The sequence below is a fragment of the Pyrus communis genome, chromosome 10, assembly GCF_041283825.1.
Source record: "Pyrus communis isolate YQ-2024b chromosome 10, ASM4128382v1, whole genome shotgun sequence".
Lineage (NCBI taxonomy): Eukaryota > Viridiplantae > Streptophyta > Magnoliopsida > Rosales > Rosaceae > Pyrus > Pyrus communis.
The window spans coordinates 22823257-22835445 of record NC_142574.1 but is presented as its reverse complement, the minus strand read 5'-3'; the positions used below and the strand labels follow the sequence as shown (position 1 = coordinate 22835445).

General features: G+C 36.6%; 2 protein-coding genes across 18 annotated transcripts; one reads left to right on the top strand and one right to left on the bottom strand.

Moving 5' to 3' along the window:
- Positions 1 to 1390: 1390 nt before the first annotated feature.
- Positions 1391 to 5283, bottom strand: LOC137728920 (uncharacterized). 12 transcript variants are annotated; one of them, XR_015952614.1, is made up of 7 exons: positions 4815 to 5254; positions 4587 to 4660; positions 4199 to 4280; positions 3797 to 3889; positions 2877 to 3564; positions 2280 to 2687; positions 1391 to 2169 (listed from the first exon to the last, which is right to left on the bottom strand). XR_015952614.1 is itself a non-coding variant. In XM_088678482.1 (5 exons), the coding sequence occupies exons 1-4, from the start codon at positions 4912 to 4914 to the stop codon at positions 3810 to 3812; spliced, it is 336 nt and encodes a 111-aa protein (XP_088534608.1). In that variant the 5' UTR covers positions 4915 to 5254; the 3' UTR covers positions 1391 to 3564; positions 3797 to 3809. The 12 variants fall into 12 exon arrangements, 3 of the variants coding, with proteins under 3 accessions (XP_088534608.1, XP_068323823.2, XP_088534607.1); XR_015952613.1 differs by having other exon boundaries at positions 1391 to 2160; XR_015952612.1 differs by having other exon boundaries at positions 2280 to 3564.
- A 1492-nt stretch (positions 5284 to 6775) lies between these two features.
- On the top strand, positions 6776 to 11461 carry LOC137728051 (putative methyltransferase PMT3). 6 transcript variants are annotated; one of them, XM_068466931.2, is made up of 8 exons: positions 6776 to 7307; positions 8048 to 8431; positions 8548 to 8712; positions 8827 to 9009; positions 9124 to 9718; positions 9964 to 10076; positions 10189 to 10409; positions 10828 to 11461. In XM_068466931.2, the coding sequence occupies exons 2-8, from the start codon at positions 8189 to 8191 to the stop codon at positions 11144 to 11146; spliced, it is 1839 nt and encodes a 612-aa protein (XP_068323032.2). In that variant the 5' UTR covers positions 6776 to 7307; positions 8048 to 8188; the 3' UTR covers positions 11147 to 11461. The 6 variants fall into 6 exon arrangements, with proteins under 6 accessions (XP_068323032.2, XP_068323029.2, XP_068323030.2 ...); XM_068466928.2 differs by having other exon boundaries at positions 6787 to 7073; XM_068466929.2 differs by having other exon boundaries at positions 6788 to 7509.
- Positions 11462 to 12189: the final 728 nt, after the last annotated feature.

Sequence of the window (12189 nt, the reverse complement as noted above, 5' to 3'; positions counted from 1 at the left end):
TGTCGATCTGTAGTCCCAAACAATTTAGCTTGAGTGTTAATCTTCTAAGTTATATCCAGAAGGGAACAAATAGGATGACAAAAGAAGACAATGATCGGTTGGAGTCCAAGATTACGAGAAATTTTTAATTGTGACAGTAACACAAGTGATACACCACGTGTTTTAATAGAAGTTGTGGGAAATTTTATTTTTTAAGTTGTTAACTTTTTAACACATATATCTCATCATTTGTATAGTGACATATGGTATACCGTCAGTGTACCGGTCACACTGAAAAATCTCTCCAAGATTACCACTAAATCTGGCTGATTAGGTCCAAATCCATGGGCTGAAATCCAAACATAAATTCTTAAAGCAAGGATTAACCAAATAATTGCCTAGCTAGCCACAAGAAACCCAAAGATTCTGCTCGTGACTTAATTAAGGATATTTAATTAATTAAACATTGCACGGACACAATAGTAGAACTGGAACTTTATGCATGTCGATCCTTAAACACGATTACGACCAAAATTATAGAATTGACCCTCTCAGATTGCGTCGAAAATATCTCCATCCTTGAAGTTGAAGCAGCAACCGATGATAACATGAGAAATATTGATTTAACGAACCAACAACAGCACCAGAATACTCCAAGCTAGCAAGAACCCACCAAGACGTTCATGTTTGAGCACCAAACATGTATTAATAAGTACAAAAGACACACCTAACACTTCCAAATTTCACAATGATTAGACAAAGCTTGTTTCCTGAAAAATCTAAAGGCTCGTTTAGTGTCTAGGATAAGAATGGAGCCATGTTGAAGGAAGAAATGAAGAAATTTTGTCTAAGCTAAAAGTAAAAGATGAATCATTGATCATGAAGGAAATTGATCGCTTCTAATTCCGCAAAAAATAGTAGGATATAAGTAGCTTATAGATTATCCCCTTTAATCCCTATAAAAATGAAAATTTTCACACATCTGCCTCCATTTCTTACTTCAACAGACATGAATCTAATGATTTATCCTTCATTCCAAACGACTTTATCACCAAATGTCTCTTCCAATGCAATTGACCCAACACCTTCACCGCAGAAACATGCAAAGGTTTTGGGATGGTGGTGGGATTGCGGTACTGGTTAAATAATGATGCTTGTGCATTCAAGCATTTCTTGTGTATATCGATTGTCCCATTATGCATAACCAAATTGTAGTAAGCTAGGCCAAGTGGTTAGTACTTAAAAATACGAACTTTCAAATCATATTCTCTCAAAGATTGCAATAGTTTAGAATATCACATTGTAGGGGGGGAAATGGTAATATGAAAATATAGTATTTCTCACGTCAATAAGAGTTTAATCTTTTAGAACTAGGAATAATAGAAATTAAATAGCCACAATAGGGTGAATATGAATGTAATCAGAGAGTAATCTTCTAATATCGAATGTCAATCTACAGTACCTAATACATATTGCTCGTATTACTAACAACGAAGTAGGCTTGTACCTGGTACCCAACAATCTTTTCCCAATTTGATTTTGAAATTTTTAGATGTTTCTTTGGTCCTACAACTAATATTAGTCGTTGTCCATTTGTTATAATTCACATTCATGAGAAGAAGCCCAGATTCAATTCAATAAAAGCAGTATTATGGAAGGGCTATCAGTTCGTTGTATTTCTTTTGTCTCAAAGTCTTGTTGCACAGGCTCTCCACCAGCCCTCCTAAGTCTAGCATGCCACCAACTGTTGTATTTTGTAGTCGGACCAGTTGCTTTCAGATCATCCGTGACAGCTCCCCGCTGCCTCGAACATCCCACATACTCTGAAGAACTATGAGGTTTTGGTGAAATTCCAATAGCAGCTGTTGAGATTCAAAGACGCTAGCACAGCCTTTTTCTGGAAAAAATTGACTTGCACACCTGGTAGTTCTGTCCTCAACCTTCACCACTGAAATATGCAAGGTTGGGATGGTGGTGGCATTGCAGTGGTTTATGGTGGAATTCCATGGAGAGTGTGATGCAAAATTTCGATTGAGATTTGTTATAGCTCTCTGAAGGTTAATATAATGAACTACTGGGATAAAGCATCGTAGGTAGTAGTTCGGTGATAGCAGCGAGACGTCCAACAAAAGGAGCTCCGAGTGTACTCTACTGTAACTCATTTTCCTACCGTGCTTTCAACTACAACGTCTTACAAAAAATGGATAATCAAATCAGAAGAAATGAACTAAGCATGAATTCACATGGATGCTGTAGAACTGAAAAAATAAATATCAGTTATGAAATGAATAATACAAGACCTAGCAGATCTTCTATCCTTCATGCTCGTGCGGGTTGGCTGGTTTGCTGATACGATGACTTTGTTTGTTCGTCCACATTGGACGGCCTGCAAAACTTCTGGTCATGTACCTAGTAGAACGTATATTCAGCAGCGCTGGTATACCTATAATAAGATAGACAGCCAAGAGAAGCACAACAATCTTATGAATCCATGGGGCTGCTAGTACTATTCCTGTTTTTCAATCTTTTGAGACTCGAACAACTAAGCCTGTCAGTCTCTTGGCAGTTTTGAGATGACCTGAGCCTATTAGATCACAAAGGTGAAATCTCATAAGTGGAGAAAATCGAAGACCCGTCTTCTCTAAAGGAGCCATCATCATTTATTTGTATCTCCTGGGGTTTAGAAGAGAAAGAACTTGCTTTCTTCCCTGAACAAAGAGGATCTCGTGATTCAAAATTTAGACAATTTTTTCTGTTCAAGCTTTAAAAAATTGCAGTAAAATGCCAGAGAAAACTCAATCTCCGTAAGTGTCAAATGTCTAACATTTTGAATACCAAAAGCTATGTCTCTAATCTAGCAGCCTACAAGTTTACAAAGCTAACCTTTTATTATATACCTGAGAGAGGCCTTTTAGTACTGAACCAATATTTGGAATTGCAGACCAGTGAACATTTCGATAAATAAGTTGCCGAGTCTAGAAGTAGATTCCATAGTTAGAAAGCTGGACACCGTCAAAAAATTCAACAGGAACCCAATAAACAGAACTAAGGGGAAGCATTCCCCATAAAAGGAGCTGCATAAAATCTTTAAGAGGAAGGATTTAAATCAAATCATGTTCAGTGTGAACTTATTTCACTAGTTTCCAACGCCACAGACAAAATAACCATAGAATGTACCATATAATCAATGAGGGAATTCAAACAGCTGCAACATATTATACTAATGAATAAGTAAAAGTGCACTTACAAGAAAGCCAGAATTGATTAAGAGGGAGATGTGTTCATCCTTCACCCTTCCTCCACGAGATAATAATTTACACCGCTGCAAACCATTTTTCTGTTGGATTGTAATTGTATTGTATTGTATCTACATAGCGACTTGTTCAATCATTATCTTGTTAAGCGCATTAAACTGCCTTAAAAGAAACCTTCTCCGAGAAGTACACAGATACTCCCATCACTCACAAGTTCTTGATGTACAATACTGGGTTCCAGTTTCAAATAAATAACGTGTCATTTAAACCACTTAAAAACTTCAAGAATATCTTCGTCCTTTTCTTCGAATCTTTTCACAACCTTTTCCATCTACATATATATACAGACAGTAAGAAGTTCATCAATGTACTGCCATGTCCTAACAAAGTTTTGACAAGGCACAAAATTGGAGGAAGCACAGACCCAGAGCACGTTTAGTGGATATTCATTACTTCTTTTTACGACAAGATAGCAAGATGGAGAAGCATTTCTCCCTTAGAAAATATATGATAAAATGCAATCCTGCTTCTGAATAAACATCTAAATATTCTTGTAAACAAACCTGGCAAAGATAGTTATCCAAAAAGATTATTGCATGATCGTCTTGTCCAGTATTTAACTTGAAAACCCGTAGTACTTTCTCTCTTCTTAGACTCTGCAAAATAATAGTAACCTAGGTCAGTCATAAGAGACTCCTGAAGAACGAAGGTGCGAACTATCTTAAAGTGACATTGCACCTAATACCTAGAATCGAATTCCACTGTTGATGGAAAGAAACAAAAGTGTCAAGTTCTCACAAATTTTGGGATAAGTTCTATATGTACTGATCAGTAACTAAGATCATTGATTCAATTCTCAAGCAAAAAGGCTTCACAACAACATTACTACTCTTGTAAAAAGCAGATTAAAAATGTATTCAAAGTTCAAACAAATTTCTGTTATCTTCTTTCAAGTTCTCACAGACCTCTAAAATCTCGGTCCACCTGTGTTCTGTCGTCTACAATGCCATACAACTGTGACCGCAAAATGAAAAGCTGAACTGTTACCTGAAAAAGGCATGAATCAAACTAAGCATATTCAGAAAGATATCATTGACCAAGCCAAGTTGGCTAGAGCACCCAAGTTCGAATCGCTCCCCTATATAATTAGATTATAATATCGCTCAAATAAAACAAACAAAAATCAAATTGCTGCGACGAATACAACTGACTAACCACCACTTTAAACAGTAGCAAAAACTTAGGAAACAAGAAAAGCTACAAATTCACAACTATTCAATTAACTCAGCTGCTTGTGAACTCTGAAACGTTAAAAAAACAATCACATCAAAATCAAAAGTTTAGAATCCTAACCTTTTCGAAGTTCGGAAACTGAGCTCGCATCATCCGAAGCCCGACCAACGTGCTGCTGAATGTAAGATTTTCCTCTGCATTTGCCCAACAATTAATAATTGCTGATTAATATGAACTACCCAAATGCAATAAAAAATTTCCCAGATTTTCAAATCCCTAAAAATGATCAACTAAAAGTGAAAAAAATACAAATTTTAATTCTTTTTTATGAAAACAGTGAGGATATACCTAATCTTGGAATCTGATCGAAATCGCCGGTTGGGGCATCAATGTCCGCTTCTCGCGGGCGTTTTTTACCTTTCAAAGATTCTGAAATATTATTCGCCATCTTTTTGCTTGTGGGTAGGATCCGAAATTCGATTTGGGATTTTAGGTCAAATAAGAAAGAAAAAAAACCCTAAATCGAATTGTCTGATTTGGGGTTTTGGGAAAAGTTTGAAGCTTTTTGCTTTGCTTGTTCATGTCGGTTGGAGGAAACCGCGTAAATATTGTTTTTTTTTACCGCGCGATGTACAATTAAATTGACCAAAAACGACATGTTGTCTGAGTGGGACAGTCATGCTAAAAATACTTCAAGATATTCTTTAATACAAGAGATATTGGTGGAAGAGAAAAAAACCATTGATGAAAGATTTTGGTATTCACTTGTAAGGGAAGAGATCTCATTCGGATCTCTCCCATCAAGTTTTAAGGATCTAAATATTCGGACTTTTAAAATTTGAATTATTATAATTTTTAAAGAGGTTCTTTCTTTGTAGTCGTTGAATCAAATTTCAAAGGTCCGAATTTTCAAATTCTTAGGATTTGGTGAGAGAGATCGGGATGGGATCTCTTCCTCACTTTTAATATACAAATTCCTTAATGTTAAGGGTATAAGATAAAGTAATGGGGAATTCTAATTTAATAATACTTGACCTCTCTGAAATAGACCCAAAAACGCCATCTCATGCAATCACGTCGAAGTAGTTGCATCATAACCGATCCAATTCAATAGCTTAGTGACCTCCAATTTGATCCACTAGTAGACAAAGAATTATGTTGAAAATATCAATTGATAATTGCACATTAAATAAGAAATGTTTGGTGAGGACATGCTGACTTCAGTTTGACGCGATATAAGTTTACATGACAAATTCAAAAATGTTTAATGAAAACTATATATACAATATGAAAAAAGTTATCACGGCAAATTATATTGTTAAATTATAAATATATAAATTAATCACTTAAGAGTATATTAGTTTATTTGAAATAAAAAAAGTAACATGAAAGATACATGGTATGAGATTAACTCTTTGTGTCACTCTAATTCCTATTTTGCATGTAGTACATTATAAAGGAAGTCAAGAATTAGGCTAATTTGAACACTTACGTGTCGTAAAGATAAATAAGAACGTTGTGATTCTAATTCATTATTTTGCAGTTATTACATTACAAATTATAATACGTGTGTAACTAAACACAAAAGATTTGAGAATTAGACTAATTTAAATGCATATGTGCCATTAGACGTATATTGAAAAATCAAGAATAAGGACCTAATCGCAAAATAACTGTGATGTCTCGGATTAGAGGACTACTTTATATTGTTCCAAATATGAGTTTTCATGTGAGAACTCCTTGTTGATTGCATTCAATGGACTCACTTCCTATTGAGCACCTACATACTTGTCTTAATGTGATTCTAACCAATGCCTCCAAACCAGTTACTCTGACACTATCCATGGAGAGAAAACATAATATGTGTTAATCTATATGAATTAACCAATTTTCAATCTATAATATTTAATGAGACGACTTTAAACAATAATACTTACCTTTATGCTAAACCAAATTAATTTAATATGTGAAATGTTCATAAAGACTTGGTGAATGTGTAGATTTACACAATCAGCCTCTCACAATTAAGACTTTGGCACTTGACTTCACTTGTAAGTAAGAGGTTTTAGATTCAATTCTCAGCAAAGGTAAATTTGAATCATATTATTGATAGGTTATTGTGAGACCGAGTCCATCCCATGTAGATAATATCATTTGTCAAAAAAAAAAATAAAAACTGGACACTTCCCATCCCACTTGCCACCATTGCTTTGTCAAAAATAGTGAAAAAAGCTGAGGACTTTCACTTTCACGCGCCAAAATCTCCCATGGGACGTGTAAATGCCGCGTATTCACTCACTCGTCTCTCCAAACAACCACCTATATCTGTCGTGTTTTCTCACCGTCGCCGTCTCTCTCTCTCTCTCTCTCCTCTGTAGATCTCACTCTTTGTTTATTACTCGAATAGATCTCACTCTCTCTCTCTCTCTGAGTCAAATTCTCACATCACACATTCTTTTTCAAGATTCTCACTCCTCACTCATAAGAATTAAGGACCCCATCTCTCTCTCTCTCTCTCTCTCCCCCCCTCCCTCCTCCGAGAAAAATCCATCTCTACAAGGACCGTCCTCTGGTCAATACTCATCCAACAACGGACGCTATCTAACGGTTCAGATCCATCCCCACTCTCCAATCTCACTTACTCTGTTTATGGCCCATCTGCAATTTCGAGTCTCTATCCAATAAAGATCTGATTTTTTTACCGTTTTTCTAAAAATTTTCATCTGGGCAATTTCAAATCGGACGTTTTCAGCTTTGGGAATTAACACTGCCGACGATTTTTGCGATTTCACGAGCTGGGTCGTATCAATCTCTGTCAATTTTTGTTTACTGAAGTTGAAGGTCTCACGTTTATCATGTATATGGCAGCTGTCAACTGTCAACTGTCGGTGCTTTTGCGTTTGCTAATGCCTTGCATCTTATTTTTTGGGTTTCTTGTTTCCAGTTTTATCCTCCTTCCTCTTCACTCTTATGCTTTCTATTGGTATCATTCATTTTTATATGCCATTTATTTCAGCTGATTTAATCTGTGCAGACAAATCAGGTAGTGGTACTTTTTTTTTTTTTTTTCCAGATTTGTTCCTCTTTGAAGGAACTGGGTCAGACTGGAATTCGTTTTTTGATTGCTGGGATTCAATTGTTGTTGTTTTTTGTACTTGTTTCACTTGCTTTGGTTTGGTTGGTTTCGGTTTGTGAGTATCTAACATTACCTTTTCGCTGTTAGTTTCTGGTTTTCCTTTTCTGTTTTAATTAATGAGGTTTTCCTTTTCTGTTTTAAACTTTTAATCAATGACATTAGGTATTATCTCAAGTCACAAGTTAATATCTTCTTCTTTTTCGTATAATATGGATTGGATTAGGATGATTCATTGTGAATCTTTGCGATTTTACTAAATCGAGTTATGGAAATACAGTGGAGTCATAGAGAAACTTTCATATGGATTACTTGAAGTGATGAGTTGAATGTCTTAATCTTATATGTTAATTTTCAATGTTTGAATTCGTAGTATCGCAGATCATTTTCTTTATGTACTGGCATTGTATCTGTAATCGATGGAACTAACCAGTTTAATGTTGTTTAGGTGATTGAAGCTGTTTCTGAAGTGAAACATCGACTGATCTTCCTTTTGGAGTGAAACTGGAGCTGGCATCTTGTAGCTTGATTTTGAACTCTGCATGTTGAAGTCGAAGTAGAAGGGTGATTTTCTTGTTGGTTTCCAACAATGTCTCGGGGGAGGGCTGACGGGAGCCAAAAGAAACGTTTGGTCACCTCAGTTCTTGTTTTGGTGATCATTTGTGGTCTCCTATATTTGTATTCTAAGAAAAGTGGTTCCTCCGCTCTCGAGTATGGCAGTAAGATTAGAAAATTTGGTTCTACTTACTTGGGTGTGGATGAAGATGTTGACGAATCACCTCCCAAACTTGGTGACGATGAAGAGGATGGCGTTGTATTGAAGAGCATACCGGTGAGATGCCTTCGCTAATATTTACCATGTCGTTTCACTTCATGGTGTACTTATGAGTTATTTATCTGAGTTATATATATTTTTAGACTAATATAAGTATGTTTTCAATGATGAAGGTTTGTGATGATAGACACTCAGAACTGATTCCTTGCTTAGACAGAAACCTTATCTACGAAACAAGATTGAAATTGGATCTGTCTGTGATGGAGCACTACGAGAGACACTGCCCAGTGCCTGAAAGGCGATATAACTGTTTGATTCCACCTCCTCCTGGATATAAGGTGAGATCCTGCTTAAGTCTTTACATCAAATGGAATTGAACGAGGAAAGTTTGTATTAGAAGTTTCGCTTGAATAATATAGTCTGAAGCTTTTCTGCTGTTTTTATGTAAATAGATCCCAATCAAGTGGCCTAAAAGCCGAGACGAGGTATGGCAAGCAAATATACCTCATACCCACCTTGCAACTGAGAAGTCTGACCAAAAGTGGATGGTTGTCAAAGGTGAAAAGATTGGATTTCCTGGAGGAGGTACTCACTTCCATTATGGAGCTGACAAGTACATCGCATCAATGGCTAATGTAAGACAGTGGCCCTTCACAGGGTAAAAATTGAATTAGTCCGTAGAAATTTAGTAAATCTGTAATATTTTCTTTCATGATAAAACAGTGACTATTTTTGGTGTGGATTGGCAGATGCTCAACTTTCCTAAGAACATTTTAAATAATGGAGGAAGGCTCCGAACAGTCCTTGATGTTGGTTGTGGTGTTGCTAGTTTTGGAGGATACCTGCTGTCTTCTGATATTATTGCAATGTCCTTGGCACCTAATGATGTTCATCAAAATCAGATCCAGTTTGCATTGGAGAGAGGAATTCCTGCATATCTTGGTGTTTTAGGGACCAAGAGACTCCCTTACCCTAGTAGATCTTTCGAACTGGCTCATTGTTCTCGCTGTAGGATTGATTGGCTTCAAAGGGATGGGCTACTTCTCCTTGAGTTAGATAGGGTGCTTAGACCAGGAGGTTATTTTGCCTACTCATCTCCTGAAGCCTACGCACAGGATGAAGAGGATCTTAGAATTTGGAAAGCTATGAGTGCCCTTGTGGAACGGATGTGCTGGAAAATTGCTGCTAAAAAGAACCAAACTGTTATTTGGGTCAAGCCGTTGACTAATGATTGTTACATGGAAAGACCGCCTGGTACTCAACCACCTCTTTGCAGATCGGATGATGATCCAGATGCTGTCTATAATGTGAAAATGGAGGCTTGCATCACACCATACTCTGAGCGTGAGTCCTATTTCCTCCATTTTCTAAACGATTTCTATAATTTCTGTGCTTTGTTAGTTGTCTTGAGAAGTCTCAAAGTAACAAGTCAGAACCTTTTTTTGGTCTATTACATTGTTATTTGAGAAATACTAATGTAGAAAATGGACTCTCCCGGAACTATAGGTTGCTGATACTTTTGCAGTATCTAGTTGTTTAAATAGCAGAGTTGAGAAAGCATTTACATTTTGTTGGTGTGTTCTTTTCAGAAAACCATAGAGCAAGAGGAAGTGGTTTGGCTCCTTGGCCTGCTCGATTGACTACGCCTCCACCCCGTCTTGGTGATTTCGGATATTCCAGTGACATATTTGAAAAAGACATGGTAATTCTTAAAAAACCTGCATCTTTTTTACCTACTCTGCTATGGTAATATTCACTTATATAAATTACAAACATACAAATACTTGGTGTATGACAGTATTGATGTGTTGCAGGAAGTTTGGCAAAAAAGAGTTGAAAATTACTGGAATCTTTTGAGCCCAAAGATTAATTCCGACACAATAAGGAATGTGATGGACATGAAGGCAAACCTGGGTTCATTTGCAGGGGCTTTGAAGAACAAAGATGTTTGGGTTATGAATGTGGTGCCAGAAGACGGACCTAACACACTAAAAATAATATACGACAGAGGACTGATAGGCTCAGTACATAATTGGTACGTTGGACAATCTTTATGAGTTAATTTGCCTTTTGTTTTTGATATTCACTCCCTGTATGATTGCGACAAATGGAAAGATGACGATGAGGATGCTACTACTCACTGCTGGCAAGGCAAACTAGCCCATGAAAAGTTTTAATTGGAAACTTGTAGAACCTTGAACCGTTGAGGTAGTTGGTGTTTAGAACGAGAAATTCCCACCTATATAGTTATGCTGCCATGTATAGATTTGTTGTTACTCTTGAAATATTACTAGGCAAGATCTCAGGCTTACTTTCAATCTTAGGAACGAGAGAACCTTTCGTTCGATTGCATTAGGCATAAGTGCATGATGTATAAACATGATACTAATTTTTCTTTGCCATTGTAACATTGATCAAATATTGATATATTTGTGTGGTGCAACTTGTGACAGGTGTGAAGCCTACTCGACCTACCCACGAACTTATGATCTACTTCACGCTTGGACCCTCTTCTCCGATATTGAAAGGAAAGGATGTAGCGGAGTTGATTTGTTAATTGAGATGGATCGCATCCTGAGGCCCAAAGGTTTCATCATTGTGCGTGATAACCGAAAGGTGGTGGAGTTCATAAACAAATATATGAAGGCGTTACACTGGGAAGCAGTGGCTACCGCTGATGCAGAGGGAGGCACCGAGCAGGATGATGATGTGCTGTTTGTTATCCAGAAAAAGATTTGGCATACGAGCGAGAGCTTTAGAAATGTAGATTAGCGCAAAATGATCCCGGCATTTCACAGGGCTGAAGGTGCTGCTGGTTTTATTTATAATTTTGTTGCATTTGCTCAGGTTACATTTTTGTTTTCCTCAGCTTTTCCAATTTTCTTTGTTCCTCTAACTAATACAGAAAGGTCACAAAATATGTTTACATTCTATTTATAATTCATTGGGAAAGTGTAAGATAATCACTTTCTGCCATTGATTGGAGAAAAATAGAGGCATACCCCATCTGCCTATGAGAGGATTGAATCTGTAATCTTTAGCAATATATATGATACTAACGGAAAAGTATACGTGTGTTTTTCTCTATGCACTCGAGTTCAAATTTCATCCTGCTCTTTAATTTAACTGAAGATAATGTTTTTTGGAGTTAGGCCATTCTTGGAACTTGCAGAGGACGTCCTGATCTTTAAAACAAGACCATTTGGGTTGGATTTGGTGTTGGTTTGGTCCAAAAACGTGAAAGATATCTGACTGGGCATATTGTATTAGGATTGTAATTAAAGGTTATCATTTTGTTATTTTGTTTCCTAGTTTTCTGGAAGGCCTTATTTAGGCAGGATTAGGAATAAGGTGCTGTTTATAAGCGCCAACCAGCCACTAGGGTTCCACTACACGACTTGGCGAAACTCTGGTGAATTGCAAACTACAAACTACAAGGGTGATTTTCTTTTACTTAACTCTAATGGTGTTTGTGTGTGTATGTTTATGATTATGCGTAACTAATTCTTTTTGTTAGGACGATACCACAAGCCTCCACATGAATATGTAGTCTCTTATCAATTTACTTATAAAATTATGCATGTTTGCTTTGAATTATTAATCACTGCGTTTAAATTAGGAGTGTGATATCCACACATCATTTTTTACTTTTCCCACACCTTTTTGGTTTTCGGCTGTCAGATCGGATAAATTGAAGAAGATCAACGGACATAAATTAACAAGGGGTGTGTGAGAAGTAAAAAGGGGTGTATGGATAGTACACCCCTTAAATTATTATGTCTTAATGCTTAGCTACCATTAGGATATTTAAACAA

What these genes read in the sequence shown, in the direction of transcription:
- LOC137728920 (XM_068467722.2), bottom strand. Translation starts at nt 4,914, where the DNA reads ATGGCGAATAATATTTCAGAATCTTTGAAAGGTAAAAAACGCCCGCGA. An exon ending in CGATCAGATTCCAAGATTAG is followed by an intron (nt 4,661 to 4,814) that starts GTATATCCTCAC and finishes GGGCAAATGCAG; the next exon opens with AGGAAAATCTTACATTCAGC. An exon ending in AGTTTCCGAACTTCGAAAAG is followed by an intron (nt 3,890 to 4,586) that starts GTTAGGATTCTA and finishes ATTATTTTGCAG; the next exon opens with AGTCTAAGAAGAGAGAAAGT.
- LOC137728051 (XM_068466931.2), top strand. Translation starts at nt 8,189, where the DNA reads ATGTCTCGGGGGAGGGCTGACGGGAGCCAAAAGAAACGTTTGGTCACC. An exon ending in ACATATTTGAAAAAGACATG is followed by an intron (nt 10,077 to 10,188) that starts GTAATTCTTAAA and finishes GATGTGTTGCAG; the next exon opens with GAAGTTTGGCAAAAAAGAGT. An exon ending in ATAGGCTCAGTACATAATTG is followed by an intron (nt 10,410 to 10,827) that starts GTACGTTGGACA and finishes AACTTGTGACAG; the next exon opens with GTGTGAAGCCTACTCGACCT.